Genomic DNA, 24,108 nt, shown 5'->3' with positions numbered 1-24,108 from the left:
TAAAAATTTGGAGTTTTTAACCCCAAGTGCCAGAAGATTTGTCCAGGATTCACAGCATAAAGGGTGAAATGAACTGACACAGCCAAGCACTATGGAGATCCAAGAGGTGCGGTACTGCTGTAAAATAGTGAGCGAATACACGTCTATTTACTTCTTTTTTACTTTACCAGCATGTGAGTGCACCAGGGACGGACTGGGAACGTAAAGTGGAAAAAGCCTAAAAGAGGCGCCATGCTGTAGGCGGGTACAAATTGACAGAAGGCGGGCCAACACAAGTAGGAGAGGACCACACAAGTAGATGGGACCAGCTATACTGTAGTGCAGCACAAAGTACTGTCCCAGCAGAACCAAATACCACAGTGCAGCACAAAATACAGCTTCTCCTGCCAAGGTATTCAACTGTATCACAATCCTGAGGACAGCGATACAGCTGAATTCAGGAGGGGACCTGTGGGTGCTGGTCAAGTGCATAAGTACCGGGAAATTTCTCTGTAGGGTCTATGGCCAATCTGCCCATGGAGTGCACCCTTATGTTGATGAACTGTACTCAGGATAGGTCATCATTATCTGATTGGCTTGGGTCTGACCCCTGCTGATCAGCTGTTCCTCTGTAGCTCCAGCCCCAGAGCTACACAGCTTCTTCCATTGTGCATAAACAGTGCTGGTTACTGCAGCAGTTCTCCTAATGAAGTGAATGGGAACTGGAAAAGATGAACTGCTAGGTGCAAGGAACCAACAGGCGACTTCTATGTGTCATCCAGAACTTTTTATTGCAGAGAAATAATGCATTTTGGAGATAAAATCTCATTCCTCTCAATCATCTCCTGGCAGTAAATCTTTTCCAGTTCTACTTCATCTCCTTGGAATATCGAGCATCTGTTCCTGGAGGTTCCTTGACTGTGGCTGCATCCCTGACAACAAGTTCTGCAATCTCTTTATGCTGACATTAGTGTTGTGCCTAAACTAGCACAACCACCAAAGGTGAGCGTCAAATTTACGGGGGGTTTCTGCACTGTATTACCTTGATGTACTCACCCTATGGTGCATCCTGTACATCAGTTTATCTATAATCAGCTTTTATCCTGCTTACTGTTGTGAATTGAAGTGAATGGGAGCAGTGATGCAGTAACCAGGTGTCTCCACTATGCACACTTAGATGTCCAGCTCAGCATTGTTCACTAAAGAAAGACATTATATATCTTGTTGGTGCATCCTTATTTAATTTTTAAACATTCGATGTATTCAACCAATTGCATTCAGTACTTCTTCTGCATGTAACATGTATTTTCGGAGTTCTTTAAAAATAAAGCAAAAAGTTGATTAATTCAATATTTAAAATGGCTTTCACACAAGCAACATTTATCACCTATCCGCATAATAGGTGTTAAATGTATGATCGCTTGGAGCCAACCTCTGGGACTCCACAGTTAAGAACAGAGGTTCTCATCACTTGGCCACTGCTCCTTTTCATTCCTATGGATCTGCCGGAGATGGGGAAGCACTGTACCATAGAAGTGAATAGAGTGGTATTCACGTATGCATACCACCTCTCCGGATCAGTGGTGGTCTGATCCACAGTAACCATACAGTTAAAACCTATTGTGTTTATAGGTTATAAATCTTGTCAATGGGAAAACCACTTTAAGAATATTTTTACTCTTTTCCATTTTTAAAAAGTCTTTTAATTTTTTATTTTAGAACAATGTCCTGAACGCAATATTGCTGCTTCTGAAAGACCTAGATGCTGAAGGCTTGGAGATAGTTCAGAGATCTGCAGGGAATCGTATTCTCCAGCTACAGAGAAAAGAGCTCCAGCAAGAAAGATAAAAGTATCCAGGAGGCAGGTGCATGCATTCCAATTGCAAACTGCAATCTAGTCCACAGTCAGTACATGCAAATATCATGATGAATGCTTAACTGCGATGAGCAAATCTAGCAAAATTAGCTTTGCCTAGCACTTTAATGAAAATCAGTCCACAGAGTAAACACAGTTTATATGTAAGTGCAAGTCATTTTGCTATTTTTGTCCATTAAACCTTTGCATGATTGGGAAATGTATGCAATGAAATATCTGTACTTGTGGAGAATAACAGATGTATATTTTTAGACACTGATGTTTCAAGTTGAAAAATAATTTATTAAAGGATATACCTCTTGGCTCATTGCTTATTTATCAACACCACATTGATGTATAGTATGATAGAATTCATTTCCTGAGTAGCAAAGTTTTATTCAAACTTAAACTATTTGTGTAATCGGAAATGATGCTGAATACCTGTTTTTTGTTTTGTTTTGTTTTTCCAAACTTGTGTAGCTGGCAGGTTAAAAAACCAGGTGTATTGAGTTGCTATTATGACTAAATGCTAAGAGAAATGCTGATATTTGCAGTAATCTAAAAGATTATCATGATGCACTAAATGTATTATTCTATCATTTTTAGGAATATCACTTCAAGTCCATAGTAAATAGCAATTCCATTATGTGTTAAAGATCTTTCTAGAAATTCACCGTGGAAGTCACCCCAGTACATTGAAAGGGTGAAAATCTTCACATCTACCACATAGCAATTATGCTGCAGTTTAATGAATTGTTTTTTCTGGTGGAATTTTCCCAACACATGTGGACAGCGTTTTCAAAACCCCATCCACGTGTATTGAACTGTAATTATCTTTGGATTCACCTTGTCTGTATTCTCTTAAAGAAGCTATCCCATTACAACAACTTATCCCATATCCAAGAGGTCCAAATCCTGGGGACCGGTCAGCCATGAGAATGGGGTTCTTTTTGGCTGCCAGATATAGCCAAGCACTTCTACTAGCTATCTTTGGCATTCCCATAGAGTTGAACAGAGCAGTGAACAAAGATGTGTTTACATTGGCTATATTCCAGACTTTGTGTTAATTGGAGTAAGTAAAAAATAATGCCTTTAAATGGCCAAAATCTGGAGGTACAATTCCAAAAGTTGGAACACTGTAAATAAATGTGAATAAAAACAGAGTAATGATTTGCAGATCTTATAAAACCACATTTTTTTCACAATAGGACATAGACATATCCGATGTTGAAAGTGAGACATTTTACCATTTCATGAAAAAAAAAAAAAAAACTCCTTTACAACAAAGCATCTCAAAATAGTTGGACTATGCCTACCATTGTGTAGCATCCCCTCTTCTTTAAACATCTGTGAAGTGAGGAGTTTTGGGATAAGAATATTGTCCCATTCTTATCTGATGTAGGATTCTAGCTGCTCAGAAGTTCTCGGTCTTTGCTGGATTTTTTGTTTCAGGATGCATCAAATGTTTTCTAATGATGAAAGGTCTGGCTTGCAGGCAGGTCAGTTCAGCATCTGGACTCTTCTGTAAAGCCAGACTGTTGTGACTGGTGCAGTATGTTGTTAAGCATTATTTTCCTGAAGTATGCAAGGGTTTCCCGGAAGGAAACATCTAAATAAGATTATTTCTTGATCTAAAACCTCTATGTACCGTACAGATAGTACCTTTTCAGGTGTGTAAGCTGTCCACACCATAGGTCTTTGATGGCTAACCGGCACTCCAGCTGTGGTAAAACTATGACTCCCAAGATGTACACTTGCTTGGCTGTTCTCAGAACTTTATAGAAATGAATGGAGCATGATGGGAGTCGTAGTTTCACCACTGCTGGATTACCTGAGGTTAGCCATCACTGCCATAAACAATAATTCAACCCCATACCATCATTGATGTAGGCTTTTGATTTGTGTGCTGATAAGAAGTTGGATGGTCCCTATCTTTGGGAATCCTCATTTAGAATTAATTTTAATTGCATTCAGCATATTTGTTAACCACTAAACTTAGTGTACTTTTTTGCCATCTAGTGACCATTCTTATTTGGTTTTATGAATATATCTATGCTGTAATTCATTATTAGTATTGAGTGGCAGGGGCAATATTCGATTTTGCGAATATATGGTAGAATATTTGTCATAAATTTGTGAATTCGCTATCTTCGTACACTAAAATTCGCTTAATGCGCATGTGCAAGAGGCGTGGCCTAATCCCAGAACTGTTTTCAAACTAGCCGAAGTTTGAGAAGATTGGAAAAGATGGTGGGAAACAATTTTCGCGACATTGAGGAAGAACTAATTATTACTGTAAGTAATTTGACATTACAGCAGTGTATTTGATTACATTTCACATGCATGTCAGAACAATCGCTTTATATGCAGATAGTGTTCTAAAATATTTGTGATTGCAAAAAATCGCCATTTGTGATAAAAAAAAAATCTTTTTTTTGCTTTATATATAACTTCACTTTTTATCAGGTCTAAGTAGATATTACTGATTGGTGCACCAAAGTATTGTTGTGGCATCAAAGCACTATGTCAGTAGCATGTATGTATGGACAGCAGAGAAATATCTCTCACATGTACATTGCACATCCATTTTCCTGCCGCACACTATACACCACACACACACACAGTCTATAGATTAGAGTTTGTGTCCTGTTGGTCAGGACTCAGGAGAAGCTTTCTTTGCCTTACCACCAGTATTTGCTGGTTCATTTAGAGTTACCCAGAGTGCACCACGGGGAGGTGAACCAGCTGTACACCCCATACCGTGCCATCACTTCACTAGACAGGTACATCTCTGCTCAGCTGGCCAATATCCGATTGCTCAGACCCCACACACATACAATCGCAATACAATCCTATCTTATAACGGTAACATTAAATCTAATATTTTCCCTTCGAAGACTAAATACTTTTTGATGTTTTGCTGAGGACATTATTTACAATATTTGTATAAAAAAAAAAATTGGGATTATATGCTTGTCTCTTTATCCTGCAGCGCATGTTGCAGCGGGGCTATGACCGGACCTGGGTCCAGGCTGAGAAGCATGCCATTGTGAGTCAGATACTTTCCGAGCTCAAGAGGAAGTTTAAGGGCAATCACCCTCGAAAGGCCCTATTAAAAAAATGGTCCGATTTTGAAGCATCGGAACTTGGATCGGATCAAAGAGATCCGTGACAGAAAATGCCCAGGTACAATGCTTATATTACTTTTGTATCTCTCTCCAACACTCTGTAATGTGTATATATACCGTTATAAAAATAAGTATTTAATCCCTTTACAAATTATTACTTATTAACTGGTGTGACATGTAGCAAATCAGCCGGTTACATTATACATCTCTACCTCGCCATGAGTATATATATTGTAGCAAGGCGCAAGGGTCCGTCATTGACGTGTCACTGAGGTTCCTGGCCTCTGTCACATAGGAACCGGTAATTTTGTGTGTCAGCGGCAGCTAGTGCTCGCTGACACTGTTCTTACTTAGTGTGGCTGTAAAGCCAATCTGGGCCGGTTCTTTTTGGGAGCAGCCAAAGAGCAGGGTGAGTGGCTGTTCCCCTTGTTCCAGGCCAGGTTTTGGGCTGGGATTTAAAAACCCAGCCAGCAGCTCAGCTGGGTGTGGAATGATCCTCCAGGTGATAGTGGAGCTGTGGAAGCTCTGTGTTTGGAAGCTGAGGAGTTACGTCATGCTGGAAGGCTGAGAGCCGCCTGCTGGGAGTCAGTCGCCCTAAAGCCTGCTGTGGACTGCCAGGTTTCATGTTTTGTTCTGTGGACTCTTGCTGTGTGAATTAACACCAGGACCCTGCAAAGTATTGTTTTTCCTTTCTGCATTGTGTTAATAAACCCTGAACTTTTGCTTTTGAACCGTGCTCTTGCCTCTGGGACAAGAGGTTCCGGCTCCTCTGTCTGATGCAAAGGAAGCGGTTGCCACAATAAAAATTGCTGACAGCCTCTCCTCTAAACAGGCTCAGGAAACCAGTGAGTTCATTAGTCGGAACACAGATGTATTCTCAGACCTCCCTGGACGCACTTCTGTAATCCAACATGACATTGTTACTGAGCCTCAGGCCAGTTCAAGCCATACCGGGTGCCCGAGGCTCAGCGAAAAGCCATCTCGAAGAAATTGCAGCTCATGCTGCAGCTAGGCGTCATTGAGGACTCTAAAAGTGAGTGGGCCAGTCCTATAGTCTTAATTCCTAAGCCAGATGGGACGTTTACGATTTTGTAATGATTTTAGGAAGTGGAACGAAATATCTAAATTCGATGCATATCCAATGCCTCGGGTAGATGAACTAATTGAGAAGTTAGGCCAAGCCAGGTATTTTTCTGTTTTGGACCTCACCAAAGGGTACTGGCAGATACCCTGCACAAAGGCTGCCAAAGAGAAAACTGCCTTCATCACACCAGAGGGGCTGTGCCAATATAAGGTGTTATCCTTTGGCTTGCATGGCACCCCCGCCACTTTTCAACGTCTAATGGATATTGTACTTCGTCCGCTTTGGCTTACCTGGATGATATTATCATTCATAGTACCGACTGGGTAAGGCACCGGCCCAAAGTACAGGCCGTAGTGGACTCCCTTTGAAAGGCTGGACTAACAGCTAACCCAAAGAAATGTGCGATAGGGTTAGAGGAGACTAAATACCTTGGGTATGTCATTGGGCACGGAGTCATCAAACCCCAAGTAAACAAAATACAATAGAGGTGATACGGAATTGGCCCCGACCTGCCACTTCTAGACAAGTAAAGTCGTTCCAGGGAATGGTGGGCTATTATGAGGTTCGTCCCCCATTTTGCCACTTTAGCGGCTCCGTTGACAGGGCTCGTAAAGGGACTGAAGTCCGTGATAGTCCACTGGAATGACCAAGCGGAAGAGGCTTTCTCTGCTTTGAAGTTGGCCCTGTTTGGGTCCCCGGTTTTGGTGACGCCCGACTTCAAGAGGGAATTTGTGGTACAGACTGATGCCTCCGAAGTAGGCCTCAGTGCGGTACTGTCTCAAGAAGTCAATGGGGAGGAGCATCCCGTTGTCTTCCTCAGCTGTATGCTCACTTCAGCGGACACCCGGTACAGTATAGTGGAGAGAGAGTGCCTGGCCATCAAGTGGGCACTCGAGTCTCTCCGCTATTATCTGTTGGGGAGGAAGTAGCGTCTGGTGACCGACCACTCCCCTCTCAAGTGGATGAGCCAGGCCAAAGAGAGGAATGCTCGGGTCACCAGGTGGTTCTTGTTTCTACCAAAAAAATTGTTTACAGTAGAGCACAGGGCAGGCCGGTTAAAGGGAAACGCGGATGCCCTGTCCCGAGTACACTGGCGTGTGTTCACCCCCTCAGGGTTGAACAAAGGGGGGAGGTATTTAGGAAGGTGCAAGAGTCTGTCATTGACAGAAGGTACGTGTCACCGAGGTTCCTGGCCTCAGTGAGATAGGAACCGGTAATTTTGTGTGTCAGCGGCAGCTAGTGCTCGCTGACAGTTTTTTTACTTAGTGTGGCTGTAAAGCCAATCCGGGCCGGTTCTTATTAGGGGCAGCCGAAGAGCAGGGTGGGTGGCTGTTCCCCAAGTTCCAGCTCAGCTGGGTGTGGAATGATCCTCAAGGTGATGGTGGAGCTGTGGAAGTTCTGTGTATGGAAGCTGAGGAGTTCCGCCATGCTGCAAGGCTGAGAGCCACCTGCTGGGAGTCAGGCGCCCTAAAGCCTGCTGTGGACTGCCAGATGACATGTTTTGTTGTGTGGACTCTTGCTGTGTGAATTAACACCAGGATCCTGCAAAGTATTGTTTTTCTTTTCTGCCTTGTGTGAATAAACACTGAACTTTTGCTTTTCAACCGTGGTCTTGCCTCTCTATTGTGTCCGCTTACCCTGCCTACCAGAGCAAATCCCTACAATATATATATATATATATATATATATATATATATATATATATATATATATATACACTGCTCAAAAAAATAAAGGGAACACTTAAACAACACAATGTAACTCCAAGTCAATCACACTTCTGTGAAATCAAACTGTCCACTTAGGAAGCAACACTGAGTGACAATCAATTTCACCTGCTGTTGTGCAAATGGGATAGACAACAGGTGGAAATTATAGGCAATTAGCAAGACACCCCCAATAAAGGAGTGGTTCTGCAGGTGGTGACCACAGACCACTTCTCAGTTCCTATGCTTCCTGGCTGATGTTTTGGTCACTTTTGAATGCTGGCGGTGCTTTCACTCTAGTGGTAGCATGAGACGGAGTCTACAACCCACACAAGTGGCTCAGGTAGTGCAGCTTATCCAGGATGGCACATCAATGCGAGCTGTGGCAAGAAGGTTTGCTGTGTCTGTCAGCGTAGTGTCCAGAGCATGGAGGCGCTACCAGGAGACAGGCCAGTACATCAGGAGACGTGGAGGAGGCCGTAGGAGGGCAACAACCCAGCAGCAGGACCGCTACCTCCGCCTTTGTGCAAGGAGGAACAAGAGGAGCACTGCCAGAGCCCTGCAAAATGACCTCCAGCAGGCCACGAATGTGCATGTGTCTGCTCAAACGGTCAGAAACAGACTCCATGAGGGTGATATGAGTGCCCGACGTCCACAGGTGGGGGTTGTGCTTACAGCCCAACACCGTGCAGGACGTTTGGCATTTGCCAGAGAACACCAAGATTGGCAAATTCGCCACTGGCGCCCTGTGCTCTTCACAGATGAAAGCAGGTTCACACTGAGCACATGTGACAGACGTGACAGAGTCTGTAGACGCCGTGGAGAACGTTCTGCTGCCTGCAACATCCTCCAGCATGACCGTTTTGGCATTGGGTCAGTAATGGTGTGGGGTGGCATTTCTTTGGAGGGCCGCACAGCCCTCCATGTGCTCGCCAGAGGTAGCCTGACTGCCATTAGGTACTGAGATGAGATCCTCAGACCCCTTGTGAGACCATATGCTGGTGCGGTTGGCCCTGGGTTCCTCCTAATGCAAGGCAATGCTAGACCTCATGTGGCTGGAGTGTGTCAGCAGTTCCTGCAAGACGAAGGCATTGATGCTATGGACTGGCCCGCCCGTTCCCCAGACCTGAATCCAATTGAGCACATCTGGGACATCATGTCTCGCTCTATCCACCAACGTCACGTTGCACCACAGACTGTCCAGGAGTTGTCAGATGCCTTAGTCCAGGTCTGGGAGGAGATCCCTCAGGAGACTGTCCGCCACCTCATCAGGAGCATGCACAGGCGTTGTAGGGAGGTCATACAGGCACGTGGAGGCCACACACACTACTGAGCCTCATTTTGACTTGTTTTAAGGACATTACATCAAAGTTGGATCAGCCTGTAGTGTGTTTTTCCACTTTAATTTTGAGTGTGACTCCAAATCCAGACCTCCATGGGTTGAAAAATTTGATTTCCATTTTTTTATTTTCGTGTGATTTTGTTGTCAGCACATTCAACTATGTAAAGAACAAAGTATTTCAGAAGAATATTTAATTAACTCAGATCTAGGATGTGTTATTTTTGTGTTCCCTTTATTTTTTTGAGCAGTATGTATGTATATATATATATATGTATATATATATATATATATATATATATATATATATATATATATATATACACACAGCGAGGTACAAATGTATGATGTAACCAGCTGATTTTGTGCGTTTTACACACAGAAATATATATATATATATATATAATATAATATAATATATATATATATATATATATATATACACTCACCTAAAGAATTATTAGGAACACCTGTTCTATTTCTCATTAATGCAATTATCTAGTCAACCAATCACATGGCAGTTGCTTCAATGCATTTAGGGGTGTGGTCCTGGTCAAGACAATCTCCTGAACTCCAAACTGAATGTCAGAATGGGAAAGAAAGGTGATTTAAGCAATTTTGAGCGTGGCATGGTTGTTGGTGCCAGACGGGCCGGTCTGAGTATTTCACAATCTGCTCAGTTACTGGGATTTTCACGCACAACCATTTCTAGGGTTTACAAAGAATGGTGTGAAAAGGGAAAAACATCCAGTATGCGGCAGTCCTGTGGGCAAAAATGCCTTGTGGATGCTAGAGGTCAGAGGAGAATGGGCCGACTGATTCAAGCTGATAGAAGAGCAACGTTGACTGAAATAACCACTCGTTACAACCGAGGTATGCAGCAAAGCATTTGTGAAGCCACAACACGCACAACCTTGAGGCGGATGGGCTACAACAGCAGAAGACCCCACCGGGTACCACTCATCTCCACTACAAATAGGAAAAAGAGGCTACAATTTGCACAAGCTCACCAAAATTGGACTGTTGAAGACTGGAAAAATGTTGCCTGGTCTGATGAGTCTCGATTTCTGTTGAGACATTCAAATGGTAAAGTCTGAATTTGGCGTAAACAGAATGAGAACCTGTATCCATCCTCTGATAGCTACTTTCAGCAGGATAATGCACCATGTCACAAAGCTCGAATCATTTCAAATTGGTTTCTTGAACATGACAATGAGTTCACTGTACTAAAATGGCCCCCACAGTCACCAGATCTCAACCCAATACAGCATCTTTGGGATGTGGTGGAACGGGAGCTTCGTGCCCTGGATGTGCATCCATCAACTGCAAGATGCTATCCTATCAATATGGGCCAACATTTCTAAAGAATGCTATCAGCACCTTGTTGAATCAATACCACGTAGAACTAAGGCAGTTCTGAAGGCAAAAGGGGGTCTAACACCGTATTAGTATGGTGTTCCTAATAATTCTTTAGGTGAGTGTGTGTGTGTATATATATATATATATATATGTGTGTGTGTGTGTGTGTGTATATATATATATATATATATATATATATATATATATATGTATATATATATATATATATATATATATATATATATACATAAACTGCAATCATCATTCTGTATTCCAGTAAAAGGCCCTGTACTTCATTACATTAGATACATCACACACTTAACTCCTTAACGCCCGATGATGTACGTCAGATCTGGACGTGAATTAAATCCCAGTGCATAAATTCATCAAATTGCAATATTTAAAAAAATATATATCAAAAAAAATTTTGTCACTAAAATATCAGGTGTACTGATTAAAAACATAATGGAAGGGGCCAAGAACTAACCAGCATGGATCCAATATAGCATCCCGTTTGGTTAACTGCGCATGTTGGCGAATTGCTTCCACATTACATAAAAATGTGATGCAATAATGGGATTGCATCGAAGGAGAAACACACACAGGCCGCTAGTGTCCATAGAAAGGACGTTCACATGATTACAGATCACGTTTTCGCACCAGAAAGTGAACGCAAGCGTAGCCACAAACTCATCCAGTCTATGCGGTCACATGATGGCAAACCTTGGAAATGATAAGAATAACTCCCAACATGTTGACATGGCTGCAAGAATATTATGTATACCACATTTGATATTGTAAAGTGAAATGCTTTGATTATATAAAAATCGCATGTGCACATTATCATTAAATAGTTGTCAAGAAGTAACATCAAATAAAAATGTATGTATAGATATATACATATGGCAATAACGCTCCATTCCCCAGGATTACCACACGGATGAGTATAATGCCAGTAACACCCATGTGGAGAGGTCAACATGGAGGTAAGGCAATCCTGTTCATGACGACAGACAACACCATGTGCGAACCTATATCCTGATTAAAACAAACCATAAAATAATAAAATTTAATTATGGTCCTCAATCAGTCCTGTACAATGTTAACTGCGCAAGACCTTTTGACAAGGGAAGCCCACATGCGGTCCCCACCTAATTTTAGTAAGAACCACAACTAGGGCCGCCCAAAACCCAAGTAAAGCAAAATTTAAACATATAAAATAAACTTTTTTAGTGAATGAAGCGTAACACCACATGATTATATTTTATTCTAATGAATCTTAATAGATTGTCTATATATATATATATATATATATATATATATATATATATATATATATATACACATCTATGATAACCAGAGCATATGCGCAAAAAATTAAGCATGCACAACAGTTTAAGATAATTCTAATACTGGATAGTTGATAAAGTCCAAGGGCGAATAAGTTGTCCATGCTGGTAGTCCTCAGCAGGATCAGGACAAACAGCAGCAGCAGATTATTGTTAAGGGTATAGTAAGGGTATAGCCTACGCCTAGCTAGACCAAACTCAGCAGCAGCAGGTCAGGCTGCAGCAGTTAAATGGTAACGCTGTAGTGTAAAGCATACACAGAGCTGTGCCTAACTCAGCAGGAACAGAACAGACAGCAGCAGGGAAATCGTAACGCTATAGTATAGGACATACACATAGCTGGGCCTAACTCGTCAATATCAGGACAGATGGCAGCAGCTGGAAAATGGTAATGCTGTAGTATGAGGCGTACACATAGCTGGGCCTAACTCTGCAGAAACAGAACAGACAGCAGCAGGGAAATGGTAATGCTGTAGGACAACGCCGATACATAACTCATCAATATCAGGACAGACAGCAGCAGCAGATAAAGGTTTATGGTGGAGTATAAGGCCTACATATAAGTCAACATGCTCAGGACAGACAGCAGCAGCAGGTACATGGTAATGGTTGAGACTAAGGCCTATACATAGCTCGGCCTAACTCAGCAGCAACAGGTTCTTTGTTTGCAGAAGCAATATGTTCCCAGGTATGGGCCTACACCAGACCTCGGCAATAACAAAAATAAACTTAGACACCTTACAGCAACAGGTTCGTCGTCTAGAGCAGGAATGTGCTCCCATGCATGCAAAATGCAATATTTTTCTTTGACAAAATAGTTTATCGATTGTATTTTAAGTTTGTACAGCCCACAATAAATTAGTACGACATTAGCACTACACGCTGCCCACATCGGTCTGCTTTCAGTTTCCATATCGGGCACATTGAGTATAGAGAAGAACACTGCGGTAACGCAGCCTGCTGCGACGTGTGCAGATTCTTCCAAGCCAGAGGGCAGCAGGACTGGTGGGGTTTGGCAGTGGCTCTGTCATCCTCCTGTCTGTGAAGAGGAATGGTTACCGCGGATCGCACGACCCATACATGATAAGCCGTCCTCTGCCCGTCAGAGCGCACACAGAAGCTAGTGAGGAACCAGCTTGCCTCGGCCCGGGTGTGGAAGTGTCTGTCACGGTCCCCGGCTGCTGGCGGGGTCCTCGAAGGCTGCCTCCAGTGCGCAGCCCGAATCATCGATCACAGGTCATGCCGCAGATTAAGCCTTTAGCTGTGAGGCTTGGCTATTCACGGGGGGTTGTGTCACATAGCCCGGGGCAGACTTCACCAGGATGGGGCTGACATTCCCCGTGGAGCACATACACTGTCAAATCCTAAGGAGAGGATTTGACAAGGGACCCTTCAGTGCCCGGAACAGACCGCGGGGGCCAAGAAGTCGCTGCCAATCAGTCTGTCCACGGAGTCCGCTTGTCGGTGACCACCCCACCTGCCTCGCTGAATGTCTGCTCAGACAGTACGCTGGAGGGGGGCAAGACTGTACTTCCAGCGTATACTGCGCAAGCTCACGGCAAGTGTCTAATCTGGCACCCCAGTTCTCAATGGGGTCGTCGGTGCTCATGCTGACGGAAGCACCGACTGACCCCATGTAGTCTTCCACCATACGTGCCAGCCGCTGGTGGTTACTGCTGCTGCTACTGGATTGCGCAGGCTGGTAGAACAGGCTCATCTCACCCAAAAGATCACCTGCTCGGCTGGAGGTGCTTGGGCCAGCCACCTGCTGGGTGAGATGGGCGGGGAGAACTGGAGCGTGAGGCTGAGGGTTTGCCTGCTCCAGCCAGAGGAGCAGACAGTCCCGCAGGTTTTGCATACGGGCCTCCCTCTGGCTGGCTGGGATGAACGGCTCCAGTTTCCCCTTGCAGCGAGGGTCTAAAAGGGTGGCCAACCAAAACTCATCCCTCTCCTTAATTTTCCTGATCCGGTGGTCCCTCTTGAGGCATCGCAACATGTGGGCAGCCATGGGGAAAAGGACAGTCGGCTGTGACTCTTCTTGGCTGCCCGCGACCATGACATCTTGGTCCTCCTGCTGCTCCTTGTTGGAGCCGCCCCACCCCCGGACTAACTGTGCCCCCCGCATCGGCTTTCCACCCTGACCAGGCCCAGACTCCTGGACGTCTGCAAACTCCTCAACAAATTCTTCCTTGTCCTGGGCCTGGTCTTGGTGGAGCATTGTTGCCTCTTCTTGCTCCACCAAGGCACTCTACCCAGCCTCGAGCAGGCGATCTAGTGTCCTGTCCAGGAGGAACACTATGGGGAGCACGTCATTCATTGAGGCCGACATGCTCCCCACTGAACATCTTGATTGCCTGCTCGAATGGGGCCAACACGTGGCAGACCTGGTGTATCTGCCCCTACTTTGCATTGGTGATGTAGGGGAGTGGGTGTGATGGCCCAGAAGTGCCTTGGTCCAGCAGGTATTCTTTCACCGCCTGTCGCTGCTCCTACAACCTCTCCAGCATGTGGAGGGTGGAGTTCCACCGCGTCACGCTGTCTGCAATCAGCCTGTGAAGTGGCAGACTGTTGTCCTTTTGTAGTTTGGACAGGGACGCGGTGGTGGTTGTGAGCGTCGGAAGTGGCTGGCAATCCTACGTACCCTTGGCACGATGTCGCTCAACCTTGGGTATGTGCGTGGGAACTTCTTTTCTACAAGGTTGAGGACATGTGCCATGCAGGGCACGTGTGTGAGACTGCCAGCATGGAGGGTGGCGAGGAGGTTGCTGCCGTTGTCACAGACAACCATACCTGCCTGGAGTCTTTGGGGTGTCAGCTACTTGTGGACCTGAGCCTGGAGGGCGGTTAGAACATCAGGTCCAATGTGTCTGTTCCCCTAAGCTCACAAGCTGGAGCACGGCCTGGTAGCGGACGTGCCCCACACTTGCATAGCTACGGGGACGCTTGCTGGGGGGCTCAGCAGAGGTGGAGACAGTGGCTTGAGGGAAAGCAGCAATTCTCCCCTGGACACCCCGTGGCGGCACCACAAACTGAGATGCCTCCACATCTGATGATCCCTCCCCAGCGCCTCGGAGGGACACCCAATGGGCAGTAAAGCTTATGTATTGACCCTGCCCTTGTCTTCTGGCCCAGGCATCCATTGTCAGATGTACCCTGTCGCTGACAGCGTGATCCATCGACAGGGATACATTCTGCACAATGTGCTGGTGTAGAGCAGGGACGCCTGTCCTGGCTAAGAAATGGCATCTGAGGACACGCCGTCTGGGTTGGGCCTGCTCCAGGAGCCCATTGAGTGAATGCACGCGTCGGTCCCTGGGGGCTTAGGGCGTGGTGCGTTCAAATGCTTCGGCTACTGACGGCTGGCACCGGATGGCAGTGAAGGCTGCAGAGGAGGTGCCGGTACCAGTACCTCTAGGAGAGCGAGTGGTAATGCATTGTTGGAAGGGGTTGGGGTGGCTGCAGGACAGTGGCAGGAGCTACTGTCCCCTGCGCACTGCTGCTGGCGCTGCTATGACCACCCTGCTTCTGTTCTCACTCCCGCCAATGGTTGATTCTCAGGTACAGATTAAGGGCAGAGGTACCCAGCCGAGCAACAGACCTCTCTCTCCAGGGTAAAGTAAGCCCAAACAGGCTGGCTCGCGACTGTTCGGGCACGGTGCGCACAGGTGGAGCCGGCACCTGCTGCTGCCTCCTGCTGCCATTACCAGTGGAGGCCCTGCCACGGGGCTCCCTGGTGACCTGGTACACCGTTTGCCTCGGGTGCCTACCTTCCTCATCAGGGCTGCTGTCACCTGACAAGGGAGGTGGCACCCATTCAGAATCACCCTCCTCTTCATCGCCTGTAATGTTAGACCCAAGGTTGACCAGTGGTTGACTGAGGGGAACAGCAGACGTGGAGCCCCTGACCTGGTTCCGCTGTCCCCTCGCTGACGCCTTGGTCTGACTAGGTGCGGAGGTTCTGTGGCTGAAACCACCTGCACCAGTTGGAAGGGATGTCACAGGGGTACTGACAGGCGGTACCCCCTCCTCCTTCTCCATCCCTTCCAAAAGGTCCGGACCACCATGATATACCTGTTTCCACCAAATATTGATTGAGGGGTGCGATATTCCTGCTTCCACCAAATATTGATTGAGGCCTGCGATATACCTGCTTCCACAAAATACTGATTAAAGGGTTTGACATGCCTACTTCGACAAAATACTGATTGAGGGTTGCGATATACCTGCTTCCACAAAATGCTGATTAAGGGGTTCGATATACCTGTTTCCACCAAATATTGATTGAGGGGTATGATAAACCTATTTCCACAAAATATTGATTAATGGGTTTGTTATACCCTCTTCCACAAAATACTGATTAAGGGGTTTGATATACCTGCTTCCACCAAATATTGATTGAGGCCTACGGTGTGGAAAATGTATTAACTGAAATTTTTTCCTGGAGTCCGTAGGCAGTACACATATAGGGGTTAATGACTCATTAACTGCCGGATAGAAGAGACACAGTTTAATCAGCAGTTTAAACAATCAACTCCTGTATAAATTACCCTAAATAGAAACACTCCTTGTACTGTATGTAGCAAAAACTTATTAGGGTGGGATTACTGTGCTGCCTACGGACTCCAGGAAATGAAAATTTCAGGTAATACATTTTTCACTTCCTGATCATCTTACGGCAGCACACATATATGGAATTCTGTAGCAGTTTTAAGGGTGGGTATTTGAGACAGCTGTTTGAAGCACTCTTTTTCCAAAGGCTGAACTCTCAGAAGCTAGGACATCCAAACAATAATGCTTCACAAACGTAGACGGTGATGACCATGTATCTGCACGGCAGATTTGACCCAAAGGTATATGTCCTTTCTCTGCCCATAATGTGGCTGTAGATCTGGTAGAATGTGCTCTGACATCTAGGGGAGATTCAAGTACCTCTGCGTATAGCATTGTTGTATTATGGATCCACGAGATAGCGTAGATTCGCTAGATTTTTTTGAAACTGAAGGAAAAAGTGCCTCTGATTGACGAAAACGGAGTTTGCTGAATATAGGAGAGAACCCATCTTTTGACGTCCAACAGAAAGATATTGTCATTTCTCTCATGCTTGTCTCACATGGACATTGCTGGAAGTACAAGTTCTTGGTTTACATTAGTCGTGAACGAAATTTTTGGTAGAAAGCCTGGCATAGTTCTTAAAGGGTTTCTATCACTTCGTTTCACCTATTTAGCTTTCAGACACTAGCGATCCGCTAGTGTCTGCTTTATCTAACCATCCTAATATAAGAGCTTATTGTCCTGCCGTTTAGCTAAAAAAATAACTTATATAGATATGCAAATGAGCCTCTAGGTGCTATGGGGGCGTGATTAGCACCTAGAGGCTCCGTCTACCTTAACAAACTGCCGCCGCCCAGCACGTCCCTCCAGCCCGCCCATCTCCTCCGGAATGCGATGCTCCTTGTGCGCGTCTGTATTCGGCGCATGCGCAGTGAATGTCTGACCGCTTCCCTGCTCAGACATCTCCACTGCGCCTGTTCCTCGGAGCACTATGACGTCATCGGCGCAGGCGCAGTGGAGATGTCTGAGCAGGGAAGCGATCAGACATTCACTGCGCATGCGCCGAATACGAGGAGCATTGCATTCCGGAGGAGATGGGCGGGCTGGAGGGACGCGCTGGGCGGCGGCAGTTTGTTAAGGTAGACGGAGCCTCTAGGTGCTAATCACGCCCCCATAGCACCTAGAGGCTCATTTGCATATCTATATAAGTTATTTTTTTAGCTAAACGGCAGGACAATAAGCTCTTATATTAGGATGGTTAGATAAAGCAGACACTAGCGGATCGCTAGTGTCTGAAAGCTAAATAGGTGAAACGAAGTGATAGAAACCCTTTAATACTATGGATTCAGGTAGAATACGTAAGTAAGGTTCTTTACATGATAGTGCTTGTAATTCACTTATTCTTCTTGCCAAAGTAATAGCTACTAGGAATAGAGTTTTATGTGACACATAGAGTTGAGCGGACACCTGGATGTTCGGGTTCGACGGATTTGGCCGAATTTAACAAAAAAGGTTTGCGTTCGTGACCCGAACTTGACCTCGGATCCGAACCCCATTGAAGTCAATGGGGGACCTGAACTTTTGAGCACTAAAATGGCAAGGGCTAGAGGGCTGCAAATGGCAGCAAAATGTGGTTAAGAGCATGGCAAATGCTCCGCAAACAAATGTGGATAGGGAAATGACTTAAAATAACAGAAAATACATTAAAAAATAATAATAATCTTGATCTTGGAGGATGTGGTCCATATGGAGTAGGAGGTTGAGGTGGCGGTTGATGTGGCGTTGTATGTGAAAGCGGCGGTGGAGGATGAGGAGGTAGCCTACACTACTTGTTGGTTTTAATTAAATTTTTTGTTTAAATTAGGGTACACCCCAAGACATTGGGAAATATAACCTGTTATAACCCCCTCTAGCTGTTCTAAACAAACATTCAGACAATACACTGGCTGCAGTCAGGCCAGCATCTCCAAGGCGTAAAGGGCAAGCTCAGGCCATATGCCCAATTTGTAGACCCAGAAGTTGAAGGGGGCAGACCTATTAGTCAGTACGTGTAGGTGTGTGCACACCTACCGCTCCACCATGTTGGACATCCCCGTGATGTCCACAATCCAATTGGATATCTGCTCTATCAACTTTCGAGGATCTTTTCTGCACCTACCATGTTGATCACGGTTAGCGGCGAATCGGGGTTCCACGCCGGATAGGAACAGATGATTTTTAAAAATTGCGATCCCTGTCACCTATACAGAGCAGGGGTTTATTCACGGCAAAAATGGTAAAATGTCACCCAAGAATGTAACAGAAAAATTAGTGAAATGTTTTAACCTGTCTACTAGGTAGAGCAGGGGTATATCACAGCCAAGAATTGGTGAATTTCTCCCGAAAATGTAACAGACAAATTAGTGAAATGACACAAAATACGTACAAATAATAAAAAATAATAATCTTGATGTATGAGGTGGAGTAGGACGAGGTAGCCAACACTGGTTTTTGTTTTTAATTTTTTTTTTATTATTTTTTTTTTATTAGGGTACATCCCCAAAGAGTGGGAAATATCAAAAATACAACAATGAGCAATTGCGCTGTAGTATAACAATGGATGGATAAGGCCGGTATATATTTCTATTCTGCACAAGGTACGGACAAGTCCTGTGGGATCCATGCCTGGTTGATTTTAATGGACAGGCGGCTGCGCATGTGTGTGATAACATCCCCTGCCGTGCTAAACACACGTTCAGATAATACACTGGCTGCAAAGCAGGCCAACACCTCCAAGGCGTAAAGGACAAGCTCAGGCCATGTGCCCAATTTGGAGACCCAGAAGTTGAAGGGGGCAGACCCGTCATTCAGTACGTGTAAGCGTGTGCACACAACACATGTTGGTGAAATGCTGCCTCCTGCTAAGACGTTCCATATCAGCTGGTGGTGCTGGTTGTTGTGGCGTGCTGACAAAGCTTTTCCACGTTTCAGCCATGCTAACCCTGCCTTCTGAGGTGCTGGTGGTGCCCCAGCTGCATTGGCAACCTCTTCCTCCTTCTCTGCCTTTGCCTTGTGCTTTCACTTCGCCCCCGCTCTCAGGTAAGAATGCCACCAGCATGCGCTTGTACTCGCGCATCTTACGATCACGCTCCAGTGACGGAATTAAGGACGGTACGTTGTCCTTGTAACGGGGATCCAGCAGCATGGCCACCCAGTAATCAGCACAAGTTAGATTGTGGGGAAATCGGAGGTCATTGCGGATACACTGCAGCATGTGTGCCAGGCTGCCCAGAGGCAATGACAAGCTGTCCTCTCTATCCCCCCAGCCACAAACCAGTTATGGCCATGAGCTGGTTTGGGTGCCACCCTGCTGTTAACACGGTTCCTCCTCATCCTGCAGAACTGTGCCCTGGCTGGACAATTGTGTACCTGGCGTTTGTGGGTGCAGGAACCCACCCTCAGAGCCACTTGTAAATGACTGGACGGAAACCCTATGAAATTATCCCTCTTCCTACTCATCCTGTACCACATCCTCTTCCATCATCGCCAGCAGCGTTTTTTCAAGGAGGCATAGAAGTGGGATAGTAACGCTGAGAACGGCGTTATCAGCACTGGCCATGTTGGTGGAGTACTCGAAAAAGCGCAATAAGGAACAAAGATAATGCATGGAGGCCCAGTCATTGGTGGTGAAGTGGTGCTGTTCTGCAGAGCGACTCACCCATGCGTGCTGCAGCTGAAACTCCACTATAACCTGCTGCTGCTCGGACAGTCTGGCCAGCATGTGCAAGGTGGAGTTCCACCTTGTGAGCACGATGCATATAAGGCGTTGAGCGGGAAGGCCAAAGTTATGCTGCAGCGCTGACAGGCGAGCAGCAGCAGCAGGGGGAGAACGCCGAAAGCGCGCACAGACGGCCTGCACTTTCTGCAGCAGCTCTGACATATTGGGGTAATTTTTAAGGAACCTCTGCACCACCAAATTCAACACATGCGCCAGGCAAGAGATGTGTATCAAACCGGCTAGTCCCAGAGCAGCTATGAGATTTCAGCCATTATCGCACACCACCAGGCCGGGCTTGAGGCTCACTGGTACCAACAGCTCATCGGTCTGTTGTTCCATGCCCGTCCACAGCTCCTGCGCGGTGTGGGGTTTGTCCCCCAAACAGATATGTTTTAAAACTGCCTGCTGTCGTTTACCTCTGGCTGTGCTGAAGTTGGTGGTGAAGGTGTTACGCGGACCGGATAAGGAGCTGGTAGAGGATGAGGAAGCAGAGTAGGAGGAGGAAGCAACAGGAGGCAAACTGAAGCGCCCTGCAATCCTTGGTGGAAAGACATGAGCCAAACTGCTATCAACCTCAGTTGCTCCTGATGAAGGGGATCCCAGTGACCCCGAAACGCGTTGAGCCTACTCCTACCCCTACCCTGTGCTAAAACAATAAAAAGAAAATAACCAGAAGTTCCAAGTGTGACTGCCGTTATTTCCGGACGATCTTACAGGCGATCCAGGCGCAGGAGGAAGCAGAGTGGGTGTTATGTGCTTTATCCCACCCTGCCCCTCCTGGGTGAAGTAAGTCTTTACTACAAAATGCCTTTTTTATTCTCATTGTGATTTTAACCAACTACCTTTACTGTTTTAATTAAGGTTATTTTGCACGTTTTACGAACGTTGTGTTTTTAAACAACTATATCAAAGTTACCACTCAATTGACCATTTTTATCGCAAGTAGGCTATTACCTTTGAGGCTATTGGCGCCCGATACAGGTCTATTTTTCTTACGTTTTTTTCCCTATCTTCACAATATGTCCATTTCAGGCTTACCCCTGTCTGGACACTAGACCTGTGGCTGCCTACCACCTCTCCAGTAATCAAACACACCCGTATTACACCCGAATTTTAAACCATCCACTAACGGTCCTTCCCTTTGGCGCCCTGCCTGGATATCCCAGACTCTTTTTACCGTAAGGAGTCTGTGACTAATCCCCTCTTTTTTTCCCCTCGTATCTCTGTCTTATATACACCTCAGGCCCAGCCGCCACTGCATTTACCCAGTGTGCTGTTAGGGAGATAAAACGTCCCTGACCGTGCTTACTGGTCCACGTATCCGTAGTTAGGTGCACCTTGCCACAGATGACGTTGCACAGTGCACACCTGATTTTGTCCCCCACTTGGTTTTGCAGGAAAGGGATGGCTCACCTGGAAAAGTTTTGGCGGCTGGGCACGACGTACTGTGGGACAGCCACCACCATAAGGCTTTTAAAAATCTCAGTTTCCACCAGACGGAATGACAGCATTTCAAAGGCCAGTAATTTCGAAATGCTGGCATTCAGGGCCATGGATCGCGGGTGGGTAGAGGGGTACTTCCTCTTCCGCTCTAGTGTTTAGGAGATGGAGAGCTGAACGCTTCCATGGGAAATTGTGGAGATGCTTGGTGACCCAGATGGTGGTGTTGCTGGCAGATCCTCTGTTTGCGGGGTGGCAGGTGCCACTGTCACTGCAGAGGTGGATAAAGAGTCCGAGGCTGCAGCAGAAGAGGCAGAGACCTTTCTTGGTTTTTGAGGTGTCTACTCCACTGCAGCTCGTGCGTTGAGAACGTTTATGCCTTGTTTCAGGCTCTGATTGCACAGCGTGCAAACCACTCATGTCTTGTCGTCAGCACATTGTCTGAAGAACTGCCACGCCAGGGAGCTCCTTGGAGCTGGCTTTGGTGTGCTTGGTCCCTTGCTGCATTGAGCAGCAGCAGGCATACTGTCTAGGGGATGTCCGCTCCACTTTTGCACCCTGCTCCCTCTTCTGATATGTTGGTGGCTCTGTGCGACCACCGCCTCTTCCTCCGAACTACACAGGTCACTCGCATGACCTTGATTCCATGTGGGGTCGAGGACCTCATCGTCCTCCACATCATCTTCCACCAAGTCTTCACCCCTGCCCTCCTTATCGGTCTGCACACTTTCGAAAGCCACAGCAGTTGGCACCTGTGTTTCGTCATCCTCCGAGACGTGCTGCGGTGGTCCTCCCATGTACTCATCTTGAAACATAAGTGGTTGGGCATCGGTGCACCCAATCTCTTCCACTTCTGGGGCAGGGCTATGTGCATGGCCCTGGGAAACCCTGCTAACAGAGTCATCAAAAAGCAGAAGAGACTGCTGCATGACTTGGGGCTCAGACTGCTTGGCTGATTTGCAAGGGGGTGAAGTGAAAGACTGATGGACATCGGCTGCAGGTGCCCACTCTGATCTTTCAGCAGGAGACTGGTTGGGAGACAATGTGAAGGAACTGGAGGCACTGTCAGCAACCTAATCTACTATCGCCTGTACTTGTTCTGGCCTCACCATTTGTAGAGCCGCATTAGGCCCGACCAAATAACGCTGAAGGTTCTGTTGCCTACTCGCACCTGAGGAAGGTGTTTTACTTGTGCGTGTAGCTGGCACAGATAGACCACATCCTCTCCCTGCAATAGGATCTCCACCAGCAGCACCACAACCGGGGCCACGTCCCTTATTCGACACTCTCCTCATTCTCTGCAAATTTTGTATTTTGCCCAAAAAGTGTTTTTTAAAACCCAGAACATTATTGCAGTATTTCAAGCCTAAATTTCACACTGACAGATGCTGCATAGGCCCCAGATGGAGAGTATTGCCAAAAATGGGTGCTTTTTTTAAACCCAGAAAATTATTGCAGTATTTCAAGCTTTTATTTTACAATGACACATGCAGCAAACGCTGGAAAATTTGGATTTTTCCCAAAATGGGTGTTTTTATAATCACAGAGTATGACAGTAGTATTTACCGCTTGTATTTCACACTGACAGATGCAGCAAGGGTTGTAAAATTTAGTATTTTGCCAAAAAAAGGGTGTTTTTTAAAATCCAGAAAATTATTGCAGTATTTCAAGCTTAAATTTCACACTGACATCTGCTGCATAGGCCCCAGATGGAGAGTATTGCCAAAAATGGGTGCTTTTTTAAACCCAGAAAATGATTGCAGTATTTCAATCTTGTATTTAACAATGACAAATGCTGCAAAGGCCACAGATGTAGAGTCTTGCCAAAAATGGGTGATTTTTTTTTTTTTTTTAAAACCTAGAATATAATTGCAGTATTTTGACTGTCACAAATGCACATATGCTGTGCTGGTGCACTGAACTTGCATAAAATGGCCGCCACCGCTCACCTAACTAACAGATGGATAAAAGTTATTAAGATTGTGCTCTGCACCCACAAAACAAAATCTAGGTAGATCGCTGAGTTAACAAGCACTTCAGATTAAAGATTCTTTCCTATTCTCTCCCTCACAGCAGCAGTATCCTATCCTTACACTAATCAGAGCAGAGTGACGTGCAGCGCTACGTGACTCCAGCTTATATAGTGGCTGGGTCACATGCTGCACTGGCCTATTAATGGCATGGCTGTGATGGCTTCTAAGTTAAACGCTTGTTGATTGGCTGCTCTGCAGCCTTTCAAAAAGCACCATTAACTTTATAGTTCGGGTTCGCTCAACCCTAGTGACACATTTTATTTGAGAATTCTCTAAAGGTTCAAAAGGTGGCAAACATGGATGTTTCAGAACTATAGAGAGGTCCCAGGCCGACACCGGAGCATGAAATACTGGTTTTGTTTTGCACAGGGCCCTGAAAAATATAGAAATTAATGGCTGTTGAGTAAAGCGTCAATCCAAGCTGGCATTGATAGCCGTAAACTGAACTTTGAGCGTATTAGGTTTAAGACCTTTTTGCAAACCTTGCTGCAAAAACTGAAGAATTGAGGTGAATTCATGTGGAGCTCT

General features: G+C 45.8%; 1 protein-coding gene across 2 annotated transcripts in view; it reads left to right on the top strand.

Moving 5' to 3' along the window:
• Positions 1-2,157, top strand: part of CFAP410 (cilia and flagella associated protein 410) — a 136,753-nt gene extending 134,596 nt beyond the window's left edge. For both annotated transcript variants that reach the window (XM_040440944.1, XM_040440943.1), the window contains one exon: positions 1,699-2,157. In XM_040440944.1, the coding sequence (XP_040296878.1) occupies positions 1,699-1,827 (129 nt within the window). In that variant the 3' untranslated portion in view covers positions 1,828-2,157. The remainder of the gene's footprint in view (positions 1-1,698) is intronic.
• The last annotated feature ends 21,951 nt before the right edge of the window (positions 2,158-24,108 follow it).

Source organism: Bufo bufo, chromosome 7 (assembly GCF_905171765.1).
Source record: "Bufo bufo chromosome 7, aBufBuf1.1, whole genome shotgun sequence".
In the NCBI taxonomy this organism is placed as follows: domain Eukaryota; kingdom Metazoa; phylum Chordata; class Amphibia; order Anura; family Bufonidae; genus Bufo; species Bufo bufo.
This window is presented reverse-complemented; position numbering and strand designations above follow the sequence as displayed.